Source organism: Cornus florida, unplaced genomic scaffold (assembly GCF_030987335.1).
Source record: "Cornus florida cultivar Cherokee Brave unplaced genomic scaffold, ASM3098733v1 CherokeeBrave_3.0.0_Hap2_Chr08, whole genome shotgun sequence".
NCBI lineage: Eukaryota > Viridiplantae > Streptophyta > Magnoliopsida > Cornales > Cornaceae > Cornus > Cornus florida.
This window is the reverse complement of record NW_026775578.1, coordinates 3,195,465-3,218,523: the sequence shown is the minus strand read 5'-3', so window position 1 is coordinate 3,218,523 and position 23,059 is coordinate 3,195,465. Positions and strand designations below refer to the sequence as shown.

At 34.9% G+C, this 23,059-nt stretch overlaps 1 protein-coding gene across 5 annotated transcripts; it reads right to left on the bottom strand.

The window, feature by feature from the left end:
• Positions 1-102: 102 nt before the first annotated feature.
• Positions 103-18,847, bottom strand: LOC132268923 (uncharacterized). Of its 5 annotated transcripts, XR_009469394.1 has the most exons (11): positions 18,342-18,844; positions 17,385-17,446; positions 14,590-14,644; positions 14,070-14,168; positions 13,777-13,863; positions 10,217-10,333; positions 9,411-9,503; positions 7,027-7,057; positions 6,091-6,293; positions 4,358-4,400; positions 1,122-1,201 (listed from the first exon to the last, which is right to left on the bottom strand). XR_009469394.1 is itself a non-coding variant. In XM_059769848.1 (10 exons), the coding sequence occupies exons 1-9, from the start codon at positions 18,561-18,563 to the stop codon at positions 4,366-4,368; spliced, it is 801 nt and encodes a 266-aa protein (XP_059625831.1). In that variant the 5' UTR covers positions 18,564-18,847; the 3' UTR covers positions 103-1,201; positions 4,358-4,365. The 5 variants fall into 5 exon arrangements, 4 of the variants coding, with proteins under 4 accessions (XP_059625831.1, XP_059625830.1, XP_059625828.1 ...); XM_059769848.1 differs by lacking the exon at positions 6,091-6,293 and having other exon boundaries at positions 103-1,201; positions 18,342-18,847; XM_059769845.1 differs by lacking the exon at positions 4,358-4,400 and having other exon boundaries at positions 1,140-1,201.
• Between the last annotated feature and the right edge of the window lie 4,212 nt (positions 18,848-23,059).

Sequence of the window (23,059 nt, the reverse complement as noted above, 5' to 3'; positions counted from 1 at the left end):
TAAAACGTAGACGGAGAAAAAAAAAAACATAGTTAGGCACCAGTTTTTTTTTTTTTTTTTTTCATTTTTATAAAAAGCAAATTCCAAATTTACCCTCGTCACTCAAAATTTACAAAATCTCTCTTTTCTCCAAACAAAAATCACTCTGCTATATTTCCCATACACAGTTTGAGGTTATTACCTGACTTTTACCTCGTCATTAGCATCATTAGCTAAACACCATAAGAGGTTATCACCGTTATTTCTTAGTATTTGCTCTCATTATTTTTTTTCTCGTGCTATACAAACAAAACCTTTAGGCTTTATTAGCAATCAAATTGTTTAAACTAATAAATTTTACCGACTACAAGGACAACAAGACCATTCTTGTATATCAAGTGAACGCTAATTTATTGATTTTTTTCCGTTCTCGAATATAATGTGTAATACAAATTGATGTTATAATACATTTCTTTATATAATAAAGATAGATTTTTATTGCTTCTTTTAAATCCTAAATCTTAACATTAAAAAAAATAAATTTAGATTTCTAATGAACTACAAACATATGTGCTGTGTGTGTGTGTGTATATATAGGATAAAGATTAATACTAGTGGCATCGCAAAAATCATACTAAAATAAATAATGGCCACATATATATTGTAGGAAAAGTAAGACATGTTATTGGAGTATTATATAGAAAATTATGCTAGGACATACACCACCTGTATTATATTCAAGTAACATAAAATAGTATATAATAATCTTTCATGCAAAGTTGTGTTCGGATAAAAATTAACTTCCAACTTCAGGAAACACTCATGATCTAATTTTTTTTTTTTTTTTTTTTTGAGACATTACGTCATCATGACATCATCATTTAATGAATTTCACATAATTTTAACCTCCTCGGACAAAATCCTCTCTATTCCCAGAGGCCTTGAAAATTGTTTTTACTAACCCATTGTGTTTTGTACAAGAAAGCTGCAAATAAATTTCTTGTCCCTTTCCTTCCTATTCCTCTGCCCAATACAGACACAAGCAAACAAGAAATTTTTTCACATTCGACACTCACTCACAGATCAACACCGAAAATGCCTGTTTTTACTTATGACAGGCGCCGCCGAGGTTCACATACCATGTCTCCGCTATTAACGCTACTCCCTTGTATACAGAAGCCCTTGCAAGTTACAACTTCGGTAACGTACACCATCAGAATCACTGTTATCAGCAAAATGAAAAAAGAAACAGAAATCCATTAGCAAATATTCAATATTATATTACATAGAAAACTTGTTCGCTATTGTAAGTTCTATGCTCAATTTTTCTGATTCATGTTTCAAACTCCTCCTCGGGTTTTATACTCCCAACTTTGTACTAGGCTTAGTCCACTGTAAGTGAATCCATGAGATTTCTATGTTCAAAGCCATTCTCCAAGTCCACGTCGTTTATTTCAGAGAGATTATTTTTCAACAACAAACATGCTTAATAGAATTCTTCAAACAAAATTGTGCCAATAAGAAAATACATGCACCCCAATAACACAAATACCACCATTTCTAAACAATATCAAAATAACTAAGGCAACGAAGACTGAATTACACAATATAATGGGAGTTTTTGCACTTTGTCTAGCTCAGTAACCAAAAAATATATATCACGTCATCATCTAGCAAAAACATTAACTTATTATTAAGAAAGGGCCATTACCCGCTTAATTGAGGGTGTCGGGAGGAATTGACCAGTATAAATATTTGTGCAAAGTGACACTGCTCCTACACTTGATCTACTTCCAAATGTTTACCTTGCACAGTTCAAAGAATACTTTGTGTTGGCACCGCTATATGCACCAGATACTTTGGCCTTGAGTGTACAACTAGGTAGTGGAGTATGCTGAGATAAAAATTACTCCAGTTGAAACTGCACACTTTCACTATACATGGTGCATGACATATTGACCACCTTCAAACCACCATTCATATATTTACTAATTTTCTTAAGAAAATAAAAATGTGTACAATGTCGCTCACACTTATAGTGAAGATGCCTCCTACTTGTTCAAACGCGTTTTAAAACCGTGAGCACCAAGAGATTGCAAAACAAATAATATCTGAATAGTGTAGTGCAAGACATGAAATTAAATGAATTTTTTTTTTCCCTTAAATCTTCAACATATGCATATATTTTACCAAAACTAAGAGAAAAAAAAAAAAAAAAAAATGACAATCTAGCCACCTCATAAGGCAGAAATGAAGTTTTAAGGAGACGCCATTATCGAAACTTCTAACCTCGAAGATCTATAATAACAACTAATAACAACAAAAAAGCCGGTCGGCTACATGAATCCTATAATTCTATTCCTCTCTAAGTCCATAGCCTCAGTCAAACCACATGTTACTAACTCTAACCACAATAACTTTGGTCTTCCCTTCCCCTAGTAATACCCACGATGTGGACTATGACATTTTTCCTAACTGGAGCAGTTAAATTTCTATGCACATGTAGAACCCATCTAACCAATTCTATCTCGTTCTCTCTCCAATTAGTGCTACTTTAACCATCTCACAAATGTCTTCATTTCTAATTTCATTATTAGAACTTTTCTAATCCACAATATCTATACAAGTCAATAATTGTTATTGTTTCAAGAATTTAACTCAAAAGTACCAAGCTAGCAGATGGCAATTAGATATGATGTTTTAAAGGCTTTAGTGTGTATTTTGCCACAAAGAATAGATAACTAGATCTTGAACAACCTATACTTCCCAATTCACCAAACACTAAATACTCACGTCGACTGCTAATGAAACCAACAGTCTCAAATAATAAATGTTTCAAAATGAGCCTAACACTCTACACTAAAAAAGCTACAAAAACCAACTTCCTGCAGAGATATTTGTTGATATCATCCAATGCCTAAAACAAAATTCAGTTACCACACGACGAGTGATGATCACTCCACCCAATTTGATAAAAAAAAAGGCAACATCACTTCAAAAAAAATAATATATATATATATATATATATTCAAAAACTTCATGAAGCTTATTGTAAAGGGTGGGCGCTTGCCCATTTACCCAAAAGCTTAAGTTGTTGGGTAGTGCTGCATACCCACCCATTTATACCCCTTTCACGTTCCATCTGGATCCGATGTGAGACAAATACCCCTTATAACATACTCCCCAACCCGAACTCGCAACATCCTCGTTGCGGTCGGGCCACCTTGCCTACTCGGGTGACTCACCTGAACACCTTCCGAGTCGGGAGGCGTGGCACCGGATCAAAGACTGGTCTGGCTCTGATACCAACTGTAACGGGTGGGCGCTTAATCATTTACCCAAAAGCTTAAACTGTTGAGTAGCGCTGCATACCCATCCATTTATACCCAATCACTCTCCCATCCGGATCTGATGTGGGACAAATCTCTCCTTGTAATGCTTATCCTCTTGGGTGCAAACAATTCCCCCCCGCGGGGGCAGAGGGTTGTAATCAACTAGGAGAAAAATAACTTCATGAAGCTTATCCATATATATTGGGAAAAAAAAAAAACAAAAAAACTTTGGCAACACCTAAAAATAATTTGCCTCTCATCCCCGTCACAAGGAAAAAGAAAAAGAAAAAAAAGGCATTGTATCGTGTTGGTTGTGCAAGGCACAAAGAGTTGTTGGTGGGGAAAAAACTGAAGATAGACCTAACAATTTAATTAATTTTTTTTCCCAAATTGACTTCAGGCATTGTCAAATTTGACGCTTCATCCTCACGCTTGTCAGCTCAACTAGGAGAAGATGAGTAAAACCATATGAGTCTTTTGAATAAACTAATGATTAGTTACATACTACTTGAGCTAATAATCCTAACTTGAGTGTTGACGAAGAGAAGATGAGTAAAATCATATGAGTCTTTTGAACGAACTAATGCTTAGTTACATACTACTTGAGCTAACAATCCTAACCTGAGTGTAGAATATTTTAACAGTCAACACTCAGTACAGTCAGCAATTCAAAGCTAGTAATTCGCAAGCATGTTAGAAATCATAGAAACTGAAAAATGATAAATTTAACTGAAAAATCTAAGGAAAACAACACGAAAGAATCTTATTTTAACTCTCCATACAGTAACACATCCAGAAATCCATCGAAACTGCAACTCTTGGTTAACCAGGTCCTGATATGTTTCTTAAACTGCCACCTTAAATAAAATTGAATTAAATTTTCATTTGAAAATGCAAAAATTATTATGTGGATTCAAAATTAGGTAGAGGATACCACGTAGTTTACCAGTTGATAAAATCCAGTAACTCTAAGTGTGATTGACCTTTATGGTGTAAATTTTATCTTAACTTAATGCTAATTGAAGTATAGGTGGTCCAACTCTTACCCAACAAGTTATTGAAACTTCATTCTATCCATGATGTGAGTAGCTGCAATAAGCAGAAAAGAAATTCATTAACTGAAAACAAAATCTATGCATATATATATTATATAAAGATCCTACGAAGAGATAGGTCACCATAACTTGATTGGTGAACCCAAAGCAGGATATCCTCACAAAGAAGGAAAAGTGGCATTGGAGAAAGAATTTTAGTTTTAAAAAGGCATTAGAAATTTAAAAAATGAGCAAAGATAATAAACAGCTCGAGCATATCAATCAGATACAGTGTTATCAAAGGCCCAAGGCGCACTAAGGCGCTAGAGGTCCTTTGGAGCCTAGGCGCAAGGTGAGGCACATGCCTAAGTGAAGCGAGGCGCAAAATTGAAAATTTAAATTATTATTAAAGCATATACATATTCCAGTGCAAATGTTGTCAAAGGCACATCTGGGCAGTGGGCACACAACAGGTGCAATTGTTGCACCCGCATGAGCCTGGAGCCTAGGCGTGCCTTTAACACTGATCAGATATATATACCTGCTGCGCTCCTTGACTTCATCTGTGGACAAAATATCCCAGGGTTACTGTTGGTTCAGCCCAAATAATGGTCTCCGATGTAAACACAAGCGCAGCAAACTATCATTTTTTCTATGAAAATCGTGTGTGTGTGTTGATTGTTAGGAGAGGGGCTTCATTCTCTTCGACCAATCCAGTAATCAATTCCTCTTTTCAAACTTTTAAATACCATACAGGATTGGAGTAAAAAGTATTAAGTATTAGAAAACAGGCAAGGGACATATTTAGGAATGGAAAAACAACCAAAGAAGGGTTTCAATTTCATGAAACAATGAACAAAGAGCCAAGTTTCTTGTTAGATATTTTATCTGACCATGTTGCCCTTCCGTAGATATGGACAGATTGGCACTAGAGTTCTGGAATCCTTTGAAATCAGATCCAGACTCGTCAAATCTACCAATCAGCCGTCTGATAGCTGCTACATCCTTTTCCAGTGTATTTTGTGCAGCCTTCTTAGGACTATGCATGAGACATTCCTTATTACTCTCACCATGTTCTCAAGCCTTATTACTTTAAATGCTCTAGTCAATCCATAGGGACTGTTTGTGTTGCCCCGGTTCTTATAACATAATTTCTATTCCCATCTAACAACTCACATTATAAAATAGTTCTCTCTTTTCTTTCCGTATAAGACAAATTATTGATTTTCTTCTCTCCATTGTCCTAAATATAAAGTATTATCACTATCTCATCCCTTTTTTCCCCAGTTATCTAGGAAGTAGTGGTCACAAATAATACTACCCTCTATTTACCATTCCATCTACTCATCCAAACGCAGTTTTAGCTCAATATGATCACCTAGATCCATAAAAAAGGAGAAGAAGAAAGTGATTGTTGGCAGAAATTAATTGAGGCCGCCAAACTATGAAAAAATTTGTTAACTCAGAAAATTGTTTCCCTTTGAAATCACATGTATAAGAGAAGGGCTAATTACTGAAAAAAGTTAGCCTGGTGCTGTACATGCAGGTTGAGAAACAACCATGAAGCAAAGAAAGAAAGACCCCAAGGGGTTGGCCTAGTTGATAAAGACTTGGGCCATGGTGCCTTATGAAGCATCGCGTCTCAGGATTGATTCCTGTTAGGCGTAAACAATTCGTTGGAGGGGGTGTGTCAATACCAACTAGGAAAAATATATATATATATAGGAAGCAAAGAAAGAACTTACATATATCATTCAAGTGACATGATCGTGCCAGATGGGGCTATCTTAATTATGAGAAGCTTCTGGAAAAAGTGGCTCTGCTACAACGGGTAGCCCTTGCCATTGTAGCCCTGGCAAGGTTGTGATGTCCTCTGTGTCAGCATTTTCCTCTAGTGCTTTATCTAAAGAAGCCTTTGCTACTTTAGTGATATACACCATCAGAATCACTATGCACAAACCAACAAAGAATGAAAAAGAAAGAACAATCAGTGAATTCCTCCTCCTATTATACTCATGCCCTTATGGTGACTTGAACCCTTAGTTTGATTTTGTCTACCAGTAAATTTCCAGAAGCTACCATTCAGCTTTTAAAGCCTGGAATTCTTTGACCTCCAACCTTGTATTGAACGGTTGAATCCGCATGTTTTGTATGATTACAAAACCCACTCTCTCAGTTTGTGTCTTTTATTTTAAATACAGAATTTTCAAAAGACAATATCTGGCACAACCAATAAATAATACAGAATAAATCATCAAGTTCATTCCCTCAAATACATGCTTTTAGCTTACATTCTAGGGATGGAGTCATGGTTTTTGGTCCATCTTTATTTCTCTGATATGAAATATACAGAAAGAACAAACAAGCGTAACACGAAATCATTTGAAAGGATGGAACAGCAAGAACCGTGACTATAATTATTATTAATTTTTCTTTGGTGACGAAGAATCAACCCATCCGCTAGCCACTTTGGACTCTCAGATGATTTGAGGACTCTGGGTGTACACAATCGCCCACAAACCACATGCATAGAACCATGACAGTTTAATGATGCAGTAGAAAGGGAAGTTCAATCAAATGTGACTTTTTTTTATACGTAAAATTGTATAAAAGCACTCAAAAGGGGAGCGCATCCCAAGAGAACTACACAAGGCTAAATAGTTCAATCAAATGTGACTTACCAGATGCCAGGCAGCCCGGTACTATAAATATCTGCATCGACAAACAATAGTCAAAATAGAAGTTGATAAGCATAAAAAGACACAAGTTCAAAGAGTAGATTAATATAGTATAATGCAAGCTTGTGAATTTCTTCTAGCACAATAAACAATATATAAATAAACCATACACATTAAGTCCGTCATCTAACAAACACATTAAATTCATGTTAGTGAGAAAAGGTGATTACCCAAGGTTAGACCCCCTTAATTGAGGGTACTAGGAGGAATGGACTAGGTACAAGTTTAGCAATTAGCATTATCTGCACAAAAAGTAATCAACATTCTCACAGTAGACATTTCTACTGTTTACCAGTCCAAAAAATGGGTTCGCAAATCCACAAACCATAATACCTAATGGCTTATGCTGACATCTCAGACTGCAATAGCAGGCATGAATATTTTGCATCCTTGACCATACAACTTTAGTGGAATATGCTGAGATAAAATTATCACATTGTATTCGAGCAGTCGAGCTAACCTGTCGGAATTGTTCAGCCAAACACATCCAGCAACAGAGGTCGAGAGGCCAGAAGAGAGTTTCAAAACAACTTAGCAAACACAATATTACAAAAATTTCACTCCAGTTGAAGCTGCAATATTCCGCCATGCATAATTTGATGATGTGGCCCGAATTTGGTTCCGGGTCTCGTTGAATTTTTACCTTTTTTTTTGCTTACAAGTCATGGACCCTATAGTACTCTCTTGTAGCCCGATAGAGAATGAGAGCGAGAGCTAAGGTTTGGGGCTGAAACTTGTAATCTCCTGATTTTCGCATAGTGTGAACTTTCGTCGGATCTTCACCGTGGATGTAGTCTTTGCTGAACCACGCTAAATCTTTGTGTTCTTTGTGTGTGGGGTGTTTACTTTTCTGTCGTGTTTCTTGATTGTTTCTCGGGTTCACCATGTTTTTCGTAACACATAATTCATGCCATCTTAATATATTTCAACCCACTTATCCAAATCTTTCCTATTTTACTTTTTTAACTCGGAAATACGACATGGATAATGTCTTAAAAAAGGTGCTAACTTTACAACATAGCATGGATCTATACCAAAACTAAGAGAAACAATGACAATATAACGAGCTCATCAGGTGGAAATCATGTTTCAAGGAGATCCTAGTACAAAATCTTCGACAGACCCCCACAATTTACAATAGTTGCTAAAAAAATTCCAGGTATTTACCTCAAAATCCCCGAGCTAGCAAACGAAATTAGATATGAGGTTTCAAAGCATTTGGAGTGTACTTATTAACAAAAAGAATAGAGAACCCCTATACTTTCAATTCACCACATACTGAATACTCTTCGTCAACATGTCTTGGTGGGACAAACAAGATGAGATGACTAATGAAACTAATAGTCTCTCACACGATAGTTTGTTCTAGAGTTGGACTAGTATTGTATTAGAAAAAAGCTACAAACACCACCTTCCAATAGAGATACTCATGGAGGGGAGATCGAGTCACTCCAAAGTTCTTTCATCCATACATGCAGCCCATTGTCACCGACAAGGCAATATTGCTTCAAAAAGAAGATATTATCTGACATAGACTGCCACCTTAAACACAAGTGAATCAAATTTTAATTTAAAACTGCAAATATTATTATGTGTATTCTTATCTACATACTACCTAGTCTACACAGTTGATAAACTTTAAACTCTAAATGTGATTGACCTTCTTTGTAACTTATTTTTCTCTTTCTTTTTTTTCATGTATACCTTCTTTGTATCGTCATATAACTAAAACACCAAGGCACTGCTCAAGGTAGCCTTATTTGGATGGACAGTGGTCCTAGGGAGGATTCTGACTATTGATAACCTGAGAATGAGGTGTTAGGTTATTGTTATTGGTGTTGCATGTACAAGAGGGATGAAGAGCCTATTAGCCATCTTCTCTTGCATTGCCAGTAGCTCGAGACAGTTGGGCTATGCTTTTTGCTATTTTGATGTCCCGTTGGGTTATTTCGGAGTTCCCACGGAACTTGGAGAGGATATGCAGTGAGGAGGCATGTTCGTGATGCTTGGAGGGTGGCGCCCCTTTGTTTATGGTAGGGATTGTGGCATGAGCGGAATAAGTGGTCCTTTGATGGGATTGAGGTTCCAGCTTGGGTGCTTAAGTTCTCTATTCTTTAATACTTTATTTTTTGGGGTACAGGGTTGGTATTGTAAATCAGTAGATATAGGCAGACCACCTTGGTCTTGCCTTTATTCTTGGGCTGCGCTCCCCTTTGAGGGTTTCTAATGAATTCTTTCTTATCAAAAAAATAAATAAATAAATAAAAAGATAATAACTAAAACAACCAGCTTAATGCTAATCAAATAATAGGAGGCATGGCTCTTACCCAACGAGTTCTTGAGACGTCATTCAATCCATTTGTGACATCAGAGAGATCCTTCAGAGTTGTTCCTACATATACTAGTGCGAAAGTGAGTGGCTGCAGCAATAAACAGAAAAGGAATTCATTAACTTGCTCGAGTAAAATCAATCAAAGAAAAAGGGGAAAAAAAATTACAAAACAGAATAGTCATCAAACTTAATTGATGAACAGCAAGACACCCTCACTAACAGGAAAAGAAAGATTGTGTTGGACAGCTATTAGATCATTTCATTGCATCATACCTATTCCAACAGGGAGTTGACAAAGAAATATGGATGGAGAAAAATGGAAGCATTCTAGTCTAAATTTTGGTTTAAACTGACAGAGTTCCGAAATAAAAACTTAGTAGGACCATTATGGCCATGTGAAATAAGAGCTAGTAGCCTAGGAACCATAAGATCACACATTTAGTTTACTTGAGGTGTAAACATTCAACTCTGACGACCAGAACACAGAGATGACCTAGAAACTTCAGCATCACCACTTGTGAAATGCAAAGACTCTTTATGGGCAGCAAAAGATAAAATAAGACGGGATAGAATGTCTAACTATCTAAAAGCACGTGTACTAACCAACGCGTACAGCTGATAGGCTGGAATTTTGCAACAAGACTGTCTTGTAGAAACCCAATGTTACATCAACCACAGAACTTAATGACAACGATCTTAAATTACAAATTTGCAACTTCTGTTTAAAAGATTCTGACTGTATATTAAATAATATATTATACCTAATACGCAAGATGCTGGATGATTAAAAAGAGAGAATACCATCATTCCTAGCCAAGAAGCCACCATGTACTCTCCTAGGTGAACAGGAGTCACAGATAGTAGATAATTCAACATGTTAAATGGAAGTAAGGGAACAAGCCGAAGCAGCCAAACAATCTGCAAGATCAGGAAAAAAAAAAAAAAAAAAAAAAAACTAAAAATCTTACAGCAAAAATCACATATAATCAAAGATCAAAATAAAATATATATATATTTAATAACCCAGTGAGTCATAGAAGAAACTGACACAGAATTTTGAATTTAAATAACATAGAAGATAAAGCATGATGTCTTATTCATGTTCATGGTGCTTAAATTATCATAATTACAACCTTAATTGCATGAGTTGCTTATACAAAGTAATGCTACTAATTTAGAACTCGGTCCAGCTAGCAAATACTTAGCTACTTCAATCACAAAAATAGTGATTCTAGCCAGCTGTAGATGAAATTTGGAATGACAGAATGGTCCAAGGAAGTTAGAACCACAAATTATGAACCCTCTCTTTTATTATAGGTATGTGGAATAATTAGCAATTTTGTAAGAAAGAGAAAGGAAAACTTAAAATCTACATTAGAAAAGGTCAGAGGAAATATATAAAAATTAATTTTTCATCCAACATTTAGAGTTTGGAACTACATATTTGTTGAACGATTTGCATACAACATTCAAGTACCATCTACAATTGTAGATTTCAAAGCGCGTACACGAACCAGATGCAGGACACATCCAATTCTGAACCAAAGCAGGAAGCAAACCTTAAACATGTAAGGCTGACAAAATCAACATCAATTTTACCTTTATTATAAGGCCTTTATTTAGTGATTTTATATTTAAATATCTTTTTTTTTTTTTTTTGATAAGTATATTTAAATATCTCCAAACACTTCTTAAGATCATATCAGGTATTGGAATGTCTTGACTGGCAGTGTCAACGACTCAACTGTCAAGACAACATAAATAACCTTTATATGTGAACTACATTAAAATTTTAAATAATATATAAAAGAAAAAATCAAGAGACTAGACTAGACTATTGATATATCTTAAATCATGTAGTAGAAATCTCATCTCCAGTCCTACTATATATCGGGAAAAAATATAAAATAGGTTAGTACATGAACAAAATATAAGCAAAAAAAATATATGTTTATAGCTAGATGTTAAAAAAATTCTTTAGAACCACAAGATCAAGAATTATCTACTCTCACATTAAATAGATTTGTGGCTTAAAATATCTGGTTGCTGATGCTAGGGATCTATGCTGTGAAATAGAACACAAAGGCAAGTGCATGTAACTTAACCACTTGAATGAATAAGCATTCCAATGCGTACCCGGAACTCCCAAAATCTCCATTGGGCTTTGTAAGTAGTAAGTGAGCCAGCAGGCAAACACGGACAACCTAGGGTGATACATTAACTACAGTATATCATAAGATGGGTATGGTTGGTTTTGGTAGCATTAAGCCAACCCATCACTAATGCTAAATAAACCCATAATTATTTAACTTCCAACCAAAGAAAGATACTTTAGTATCATCATCATCATCCTTGCCTTAATCCGAGTATACCCCTAATACAAGCTACCCCTATTATATCTAATTTCTGAAGATTTGTTGTTAGTTTTGATCGACCCTTTGACCTCTTACTTTTATTTATAAAGTCTTCCTTTCCTATTCCCAGTCATACATCTAGTCAGTCTGTCTGTGACAACAATTCCTTGCCTTGTTGCTTTTTCCCCCCCTTTTGAGAAACTGAAAAACACTTTTGATGGTCTGATATATATATATATATATATATATATATATATATATATATCACTATCATGTATCACTCCACTCCCATCACCAATTATAAATCCTATCTCCTCAAAGTTACTCCTATCATTTATCTCAACATTCTCATTTTGACTGCATAGATGCGTTGTTCTTATTTCTTTTCCAATACTAACATATGGTTGGTCTAGTGACCATCATATAGAATTTTCCTTTTAACTTATTTGATAGTCTTGTGTCACATTATCTATGTTTTTCGCAAACTGCTCCAATCCTAATTGTTGCATTGTCCTTTATCAATCTATGGTTTGTGTTAGAATAAAATACATATACCTTGAGTAATCCTTTGGTCCTAAATTGTTATCATTACATTGTTATTAAATGCCTCTTTGTTTACAATCCATATATTATTTTTAATTCTGCACATTTCTCGACCTTTTGGCTTTAATGTGTTTCTCAATATATTCATTTTATTGCTAGTTTTCCTTAGAAGTATATAAAATCCGCTGTTTCATCAAAAACTATTGAAAACCAAAGGGATCCTTGGTTTAAACCGACTTTTATTAGAAAACATTAGATTTTCCACATACGTACATCCTACAGTTCTCATATCCTTGTACATTTCTTGGATAATTTTATTTATAATAATTCTACAAAGAGATTGACGCATATCTAGAATAATAATACGGGGATGCTTGGAGGGCTACGCCTCTTTGTATTTGGTGGTGCATTTGGCTCGAGAGGAATAGGAGATACTTTGATGAAAAGGAGTTGCCTAATTCTTTTCTTAAGTTCTCCATTGTTTCCACTCTTTTTTGTTGGGTTTCGGGTAGAGATTATAGATCCATTGAGGACATTGTCGTTTTTTTGGCCTCTTTGAAGGCTTAGAGGTTTTTTTGCCTTTTGTTGTTCCTTTGGGATGCGCTCCCCTTTTGAGTGCTTTTTATACAATTCTTACTTATCAAAAGAAAAATATCTAGAATAATAATACATTAGTATGTAACACCAAAATATTGGGATAGAAAAAAAAAAAAGAGTTGTCCACTCTCATAATACATAGATCCATGGCTAACACAATTTGGTTGCTGTTAACTCATGGATCGAATTGTTCATCGACGTGCAGAGGACCTTTCAGAGGCTTAGGAACCTGAGCAGCCAAATAACACATTTAAACAAGCACATGCCACTTTAATGCTTGGATGCATAAGCATTGGCTACCGCTCACTGAAGTCAGATTTGTTGTTTGGGGACTAATGCAAGAAGCCAGGCAAGATGACTCACACATATCTTCTTAGCTGTCTAGCTGATGCATTAACTACATCCTACTAATAAGACCAGCAATGGACCCTTTGTTTTGGTAAGTGGTAGCATTAGACCGGTCATGTTGCTAACACTAGCTAAACCAACAATCACTCAACTTGCAATTGACAAAATTATATATTTCAGTAGGTTAACTGGAACCAAAATCTCATCCTCAGCAAACAGGACTGCAGAACGAAGAATAAAACATGAAAGAAGCCAATATCAGCATTATAAAATCAAAACCTTTCTTATAAGCCATTGGAACTTTTATAATTGAGATTCTCCAGTATTATTCAACAGCTTGGCCAATAACTCAAAATTCCTATTACACTATTTGCTATTGTTAAAAATGGATAACATCCAAATAGAACCATTTTCTTCTCGAAAGGACAAAAATAGGACGCATAATGAAAAAATGTACGAATAATAGTAAGCATGTGCCTCACTTCCAGAGATGCTTGAAAAACTTTAAAATATTCAAACCTTAAAGCCCGATCTGCGAATTGCGATAGCAACAGCCTGAAACTTTGGATAATTCTTTAACTTAGAAATCACATATGATCTCCCCATCTGCAGAGAAGAAGCAAAAATATGTATAAATAGATATCCAAAAGCATGAGAATAAATCCATATAAACATCCAATTCATGGAGAATGCAAATCCAAAAAAAAATGTCGCTAAGAAAGTAAGGATCGGAACATCCTCCTCTTCATAAATCATGCATGCAGACAAGCGCTCATCAAAAGATAGGTTTTAGTCACATTCAAGACACTTACTGTCCTACCGAGAATGAATGCAGCTGTGGCACCCATGGTAGCGCCAACAGAATCAACAATGAACCCCACTGGCAACCCAAATAGATAACCACATCCAAGCTGCAACATTAAGAAGTACAAGAACCACATAATCTCCATTCATCAGTGAAAGACAAGTAAAAAGAAAAATTACTTTTAACCCAACTTGAAAATTTTGGTTACTTTAGAGTGAAACATATAATTTTTGCTTTAAAACAAGATAGCCACAGTTGTCAAACTCCCATATAAGTGCATGATCCATCAATTTGTTTAGTGCAGCACAAGTCCTGATATCTGTAAGTTCCCATTATCTAAACAACATAGATGGTCCACATAGAAACTCCGCCCATGTTTCATTACACAGCCTATCCCAAGCCCAGATAAAGGAGGGTTGTGTTAGGTAGCTTGACAGCGTAAACCTTTGTCATGAATAATATAAACAGACAACCCACATAGACTAACAGAAGGGAGCTTGCTTGCTAAATTAAAGTTCAATGCCTACCGTAAGTACTGAGGCCGGAACTGCCAGGACAGTAAGAGGGATATATGCAAAAGCCCTGAAAATTGCAAAAAGTACACTTTAAAAATTAAATCACAAGTTGAAGTGAAAATATTCAGGCACCCAAATCCAAGTGCAATGCTGCCTCACAGTTCAACGAAAAAACAGAATAATGATCTTATAAAACTATTAGATTCTATTATATCAACAATTGATTTCATTTTTGGAAAAAGAAAATATATATGATTTCGGTGAAATTTTGCAGTCCTTTTAATAACTACAAGTATTGGCCATTTTCTCCACGGGGAAGGGGAGAAGGGTGCCAATCATATTTATTTGTATTCACAGTTCATCTTGGGGATGTGGATCTAACTTGGCCAGAATTTAGTCCCATTTTAGTCCCGTGTTAGTCCTGTGTTAGCCTTGAGGGATTAGAAATCATATGTTTGAAATGAAGTCCAAAACTATCAACTGAGCAGCCAGCAGAAAACTTCATGATGATACATTTTATTCCACAAAACTCATTCTGTACCTTTTTGAGGCAGTTTTAATCCTTAAAGCTAGGGGGGGCAAATTCATCGTTACTTCATTTTATTGATCACTAGATACTAATTTCTTGTTTTAACAATACATATTTATTCCTTAACTTTTTTAGTTATTTACAATGTTCTCAAATATAAGTGCTCCAAAGTTTAAGAGGATCACTCGAAGGTTTTGAGGCTACAGCTGTGAACAACAATTTTCCTAGACAGTGAAACAGTACTCCTAGACCCTAGTTCGAGAATCCTATTCTATTCTTGATTTTTTTTAGCACTAAAAGACAAAACGAACTTTTTTACATCCACTATAATTAGAGCATCAATATAAAGCTAGTCACTATCAATTACCCTATATTTCTACTTTTCAAGATTGAGCCCTTATTCTTTATATAAAAAATAAATCAAAGGTAAGCCCAAACTTCAGCACCCATTAATTGATTTTGTTTCTTATTCAGTAGCCTTGATGTCGAGAATTTACTAATAGAGGGGGTGGGGCAGAGAAGCACAACGAGGATCACTACAACTTACATCTCGGCTCTTTAAATGAGTATATACCAATTAAAGCAACACTTACCACGAGTTAAAAAATAATTGTGCCACCATTCCACTATATCAAGGGTGAGCTTCATAAGCACACACTATCATGTCTTTCCTTGTATAATTCTATGAGCAAAATTATCTCCAATCTCTACTCTCTCATAAATACCTATCTAACTTAATAACAAAAGTACCACTACATCGTATCTCTTGATCAACAATTTTCACTATAACCACATTTGTGTTGTTAAATTTGTTTGAAATACATTTCATATACTAAGTTGTCGGCTTACTTATCTTAAATCTTTTACTTCTAAAACTTCTCCCAAACCTTCATCCTAAGTTGCTGTCTTCTTATTTAATCATGATTTAGTTCCATAAATTAAAAAATGCTATCATCAAATAAAATACACCACAAGAATTCATCCTAAATGCATCTAACTAGTTCATACATAACTAAAGCAAAATGCTATGAGCTTGATGCTAATCCTTGATGTATGAGTTAGTAATTGCAAATAATTTGCTTTTTATGCAATAGTTTTTACTATAGTCACAACCCTATAGTAAATTCCCTTTACCATGAGAATACATCTACTTATGACTTATTTCCTTCAGAAAACCCACCAAATTATATCTGTAAAATACACTATTATGAGTATTATCTCAATCTGTAAAAAGATATATGAACATTTTTCATCTACGTGGTACAAATTTCCACTAGTCTCATTAATAAGCAAACACCACCCCCCCCCCCCCCCCCCCCGCCCCCCCCCCGTGGTACAAATTTCCACTAGTCTCATTAATAAGCAAACACCACCCCCCCCCCCCCCGGCGGCGGCAATGACCTTACAATATTTTTATGTTAACTTTATGAACTTTTCTAGTTAGAAAAAAATAAAATAATAAAAATCATTCGGTTTTAAGTGATAGTAAATATTCATTTGTTTTTAATAATATGTATCTGGTATCATAAAAATTATTTGCCACTGAAAAGTTTAGGATGACCTAAAAAAAAAAAACACTCTTAACAGTATTTATTAATCAAATTTTTTTTTTTTTTCCCTAATTGGTAATCACACACACGTGCCTCCACTGAGGTTCGAACCCCTGACCTCCCTTTGGGAAGTAGGGGCCTAGTACCGCTAGGCCACAGGCCTATTGGTATTTATTAATCAATTCATACATATGTTTTCAAAATTGTACTTAATTTGTTCTACTAATCTTAATTGGGGTTCACAAGCTCTAACTATGATAATTATATTTTCTTTAAATACAAATTTAAAGTAATATCAATGTAAACCAGGCCATTATTGAACTATTAAGAGCTATCCCCCACATGAATTAATTATGGAATAGAAAATCCATGATATTTGCAACATATTGGCCGATGTATCCATACTTCCATTACCTCAATATATCTACTTTTATCTTCTTTTTCATGATAATTTATCATTCTCTATCATTCATGCGATATTTTCAAAGCAATATCAATATAAATCAATATATCTAGATTTCTAAAAATGCTCTAGATTTCTAAAAATGCAATTTATTGATATTAGAAACCTTCACTAATTGCAATTAGATTGTCAATCCTTTTACCTTCATCTCAATCAATATGAAATTATGAACTCCTGTAAAATGAGTATCAAACTCACTGCACGGATATTTACTGCAAAACAAATAGAAATAGTTGGACATATTTGGGCATCAGTGAGGACTTACAGTACAAATGGACCCCAAGGTCCAAGATCCCGCCTAACCCATAGCAAGAAATCTTTCAATATCTGCAGCAACAACTCTTTTAGCAAACAAAATATTTGATAATGAAGTGGAGGCAGCTGCTCCGAGTAAATTATGAAGAAGAATGAAAGCATCTATATCTCTTATAATTTCCATTAGGTGCAAATTAGAAAGCAAGAAATAAAAAATGGTAATCATTTGTTCCTCCACCACCGTTCATTTAACTTTCCCTTGTCAGATGGCAAGTGCCACTGCATTTTTCCTAGAGAGTTGAGAAGTCATTGCTCTGTTTTCAGATTACTGTGGTTTGGAGGAATAATTCAATGGAATAGTGCCACTCTACTATTATACAGTGACGGCAAAATAAGAAACTCATAAATTCGAAGTTTAGTATCTCATTTTGAGTGATGGTTCTAAATGGAATTTATATGATTGCTTCCAATAAAATCTGTTCAAGTGGCCCAGGCCACTGAGTTTTAGCTTGTTCTTATGTAGGTGATTAGCAGTTTTTATGTTTCTTTGTTGTACCTCCAAATAGATATTTTATCGTTTTTACCATAAATATTTTTTCTAGTATGTAATTGCGCTCTCAAGATCCAAATCTTTGGGGTTTCAAAAAAAATTCCACTATAAACCAAAAGAAATTCCTATTTTAATGACCAAAAACTAAAGTCCAACGCTTGATACTGGAAAAATAAATAAAACTAGAATAGTAACAACCAAGAAAGTGAGAACGGAACCTTTCGATTTTTATTTTTATTTTACTCCACACCATAAATTCTAAACCACATATCTAGATAAAAACAAATATCAATGTAGAACAATCATAAATAAGAAGATTCATACCATCCGACCGAAAAAAGAATAAAAGATTCTGCCAAATATTTAATACATATACATTTATATATACGTATCGATTGAGAAAGATAGATAGGAGACCTTTTGGACGGGGAAAGAAATGCAAGCGACGGCGATGGCGGCGAGGAGGAGAAGCAAGAGAGAGATGCGGAAGGCGGAGCGAGTGAGGGACGCCGCCATTGACGACGACAGTAAGCCTCCAACGCCCATGCCAACAATCCTCGTCGTTGTCGTTGTCGTCGTCGTCGTCGGCTTCGGCGTCGTTGGAGTCTCTCGGTTCGACGACGACCTTGCCCTCAACATTTTTGCACCTGCCACTTGCCAGATTTAGCACTCCCATATTAAGCGGACCTCTATATAAGCCCTCACCACCAAACCAACTGTTTCTTTGCATACAACATGTGTGTGTGCGTGTGTCCAACATCTGTGTGCGTTTGTGTGTATGTGTCTCTCGCTCACAACAATCCTGAAATCAGTCTTCTTCTAAAACGTCACCAAAACATTAAATAAATAAGAAAAAAAAAAAAAACAGGGAAAAAATACAATTTTTTTTTTAAGTTATTTTTAAAAAAATCACTTAAGTAGTATTTTCCTCCTCTTCTCAATATGGAAGGTGAGAATTAGAGTTTCTTTAAGCGAATTTCTTGCTAATAATAATAATTAATTTCTTTAAAAAAACTTATTTATGCAACTTTTTCAAAATAATAAGACCACTGTTTTGTTTCGAATTTATAGATTTTTTTTATTATTATTGTTTTGCTGAATCTGTCTTTTTTATTATTTATTTTTACATAAGACATGTTTCGTAAGGTGATTTTTATGCTATGGTTGGCGACATTGAATCGGCCTTTTAAATTTGGAATTGAAAAAAAAAAATTAGTACAAAATTTTAACTAAATTTCTTCAATTCCAAATCTAAGACACCGATTCGTAAAAGTGTACCAAAAAACTGTGAAACCGAACAGAATGGGGGCTTCGATTCTGGTCTCGATTCCAAAAATTAGAAACCTTTAATTTAAGATTTGGTTCCGATTCTAAGCATGTGGGAATCAAACCGTATATATATATATATTTGATTATATTATATATTTATATTTAATTGTATAATATTGATAATTAGTAACTATAGTACTATACTGTCAAGTCCATAGTGTTAAGTGTGTCATTACTCGTGTCATAAACTAGTATATTATTATATGGAAAAAAATCACATAATCCTGCCTCGTTTATTATTTTCGCAGAAAAAACTCCAACTAAAATTAAGCACCCTGAACTAAGTGGGTCTTCTTCCTCTCACACTCTGAGTCAACCCAGTTCCTTCCGGGACCCATTTGCTGCAATTTCTGCCTTTCTTCCTCTTCTCCCCTCTCTCTCTCTGTACCTTTCTCTCTCTAAAACCAGACCCATCAGAGAAACAGAGCAATCATTTTTTTTTTTCTTGTTAAGTTGATGCAATTTCTGTTCAAACGGTCACTTCCCACTCCAATTTGCTTTCCCATTTTGTATTAAATCCAACTCAACTCACCCTTTTCAGATCGGTGCTCTCTCTCCTCTGATTGATCATTTCACAAGTACAAAACCATCCTTTGGTAGATCTGTCCTTTCACACCACTACTGACCTTGGGAATCAAACCATTCCATCTTCCATAGCGCTAGCCTGTCCAACCCTCCTTCCTGTATCTCATTTTCTCCTCCATTTTCAGCACGTGATCACCATAAATAATTTAACTTGGGTAAGGCGCTTGGCTTGATGAAGCAAGCAATTGAAGAGAGCTCGGCCGAATGAAGCTGTTGAGAGGATGCTTGTGTAGAAGTAGAATATGTCCCAGCTATCGAAGAAATTCTGACTCGTCGTAGGGGAAGGCATCACCATCCACATCCGAAGCCGCAGTCACTCAGCAAAGTGTGAAGTCAGATTCTAATTGGGGGAAGGGAACTGAGAGCCTACTTTCCCAGAACATAGTATCCAGACCCGTAGGAGACAGGAAGTAAAGTTTCATTCTTGCACTGATTCTCAGAAACCAAGCACTCCTGTCTCCTGATACAATATAATTATGTGTATGTATATAATATATATAATATGTGTATGTATTAATATATAGAACATCAGATACAATATATATAGAGAGAGAGAGAGAGTACCGATAAAGAGTTTGGAGAAGAGCCTGATACAATATAATTATGTGTGTGTATATAATATATATAATATGTGTATGTATTAATATATAGAACATCAGATACAATATATATATATAGAGAGAGAGTGTGAGAGAGAGAGAGAGTACCGATAAAGAGTTTGGAGAAGAGGGTCGCCTGTGGTGGAGGTAAAAATTAGGGAAAATTACATATGAATGGAGTGAAAGTTCCATATTTACTTAGAGATTGAGTCAAAGTTTCATATTTTTCTAAAATGGATTGTTGAGGTGGCATATAATTTTTTACAGTTTAAAAAATTGTGGTGCCTAAAATGCCCTTCCCTAACAAAAAAGTAATACCTTCAGTTCAAAAAAGTAGTACCTTCAGTTCAAAAAAGTAGTATCTTTGAAGAAAAAGTAGTACATTCGCGGGTGTTTTAAAAACATGGTACGTAAACGCCAAAAAGTAGTACCTTCAGTTAAACAAAGTAGTACCTTCGAAGAAAAAGTAGTACCTTCACGGAAGGGTATTTTAGGCACCACAATTTCTAAACAGTAAAAAACCATGTGCCACCTCAGCAATCCATTTTAGAGAAATATGGAACTTTGACTCAGCCTCTAAGTAAATATGGAACTTTGACTCCATTTATATGTAATTTTCCCTAAAAATTATAATTATCAGTTTTAAATTTAATATTAAATTATAAGGTTAATTTCGTCATTTCACACCTTAATAAAGTGCTCGGTAAGAAAAATCCTAAATATACTACCAACTAAGTTATTATACACTTGTGAAATAACATAATTTTAAAATAAATATACCCTTTCTGGGTTCGGGTTGAGCTTCGGGCTTTATATAATATCAACCCAAGCCCAGCCCGAATTTAATTCGGGCTTAGAATATCTAGTCCAAGCCCAGACCTAAAACAGAAAAACATTGCCCAAGCCCTGAAAATTTCGGGCTGGGCTTGGGTAAATTCAGCTTGGCCCAGCCCGAGTTGCAGCCCTAGTCACGGATATGTAGTAACTTGATAGTATTTCTTTAGTTCAGGAGTGTTTAATTTTAATGGGGGGTTTTAAAACGAAAATGATAATATATGGGGGTTATGTGATTTTTTCCCTTATTATATTTATTATATTTGCCTCTCCTCAGTTAAAACCTAAACCAATAAACCTAACCTCTCAAACTCCGCCTCCCCTTCTCTCGTAGTTTAGCCTGATGATCTCCACCGTTTTTCTTATGAGTTTCCAACTCTCGTAGTTTAGCCTGGTGTTTTTGACCTTTTAGGTGCATCTTCATCAAATCCTCATCTATGCACCAAATTTGACACGGTTCACACCATGGTCATTGATCTTTTCTCTCCTTGTTATCTTCTCTACTTAGTTGCAACTGTTGCGGTTTAGCTTTGTGCTTTTGATCTTTTAGGTGCTGCTTGAAATTTAAGGCACCTAAGCATGGCACTTCGTAGGCCTTGCAAATGATACGTTTTAATGTGATTACTGCAAGATGTTCTTGGCTGTTAAGGTGGGAGCCGTGGAATCGAACCGAAGTTCCGGTTTCATTTTTAAAGAATTGTTGGATCCGGTTCCTAACGAAATTGTACCGTGTGCACCCCTACCAATTCGGTGCCCCGATACATAACATTACAATAATTAAATATATTCTTAATCCAATAACCATCTAGACAAGCTTGGTCATGACTTAATCTCATTATTATTTTCTCATTTGTGTAAATGAAGATAATCTATTCTCACCATAATAATAATAATAAAGCATTGCATGTTTATTGTTGGTTTGACGGTCATGAGAGAATGTTGCGCTAGGTCTTTTCTTTAACTCTTGTGTTTTCTAGTTTTTGAAACCCTATTATAGGTTTCCAACAAGGTTTAATTCAAAAAGTATAAAGAATACAAAGGAAAACTTCACAAAACATGAAAAGAAAAAACCAAATAATATAGAGTAATTTTTTTATATAAAAAAAAAAAAAAAAATTATTTCTGAAAACCGAGATAATTACTATTTGCTTCAAAAAGAAATATTTGTTATAATTTCTTTGCTTAAGATAATTAAAGATTATTCATTGTCTTATATTTATTTTTTATCTGGCCATGTAATAATATTTTTTCTGGTAAGCGTTTATTTAATAATATTTTTTGCCTTTTTTTATTATTATTTTATCGTGTCCCCGCGCCCCCCTTCTATTTTTTTTTTGTTTTTAAATGCAGGAATGTAGGAGTGATTTATTTTTAATTTCTGTAAAGACGTGTTGCATTCAAGTTTGTTAATAAACAAAGACAATCATTCTTCTCCTTTTTGAAAGCTCTTTTATCACTTACTGATTAATACACACTGACTTCACTCTCAGGTTTAACAAAATTAAGATTTAACGATTTTCCAAAAAAAACAAAATTAAGATTTAACAGGATTGAAAATTAAAGAATATGGAGAGAATTAGAGGCAAGTCAGAATAGTATTAAAAAGGTGAGGGATAACACCACTAGGCCAGTCACATTTCTTGAAAACTTTAGCATGACGAATCATCTCGCATATGAAATACCTGTGTCTTACCAATGAAATACCTGTGAGGTCAGGGGTTCGAGTCTAAGTGGAGGCATGCGTGTGTCTTACCAATTAAGAAAAAAAAATTAATAATAAAAAAAGGT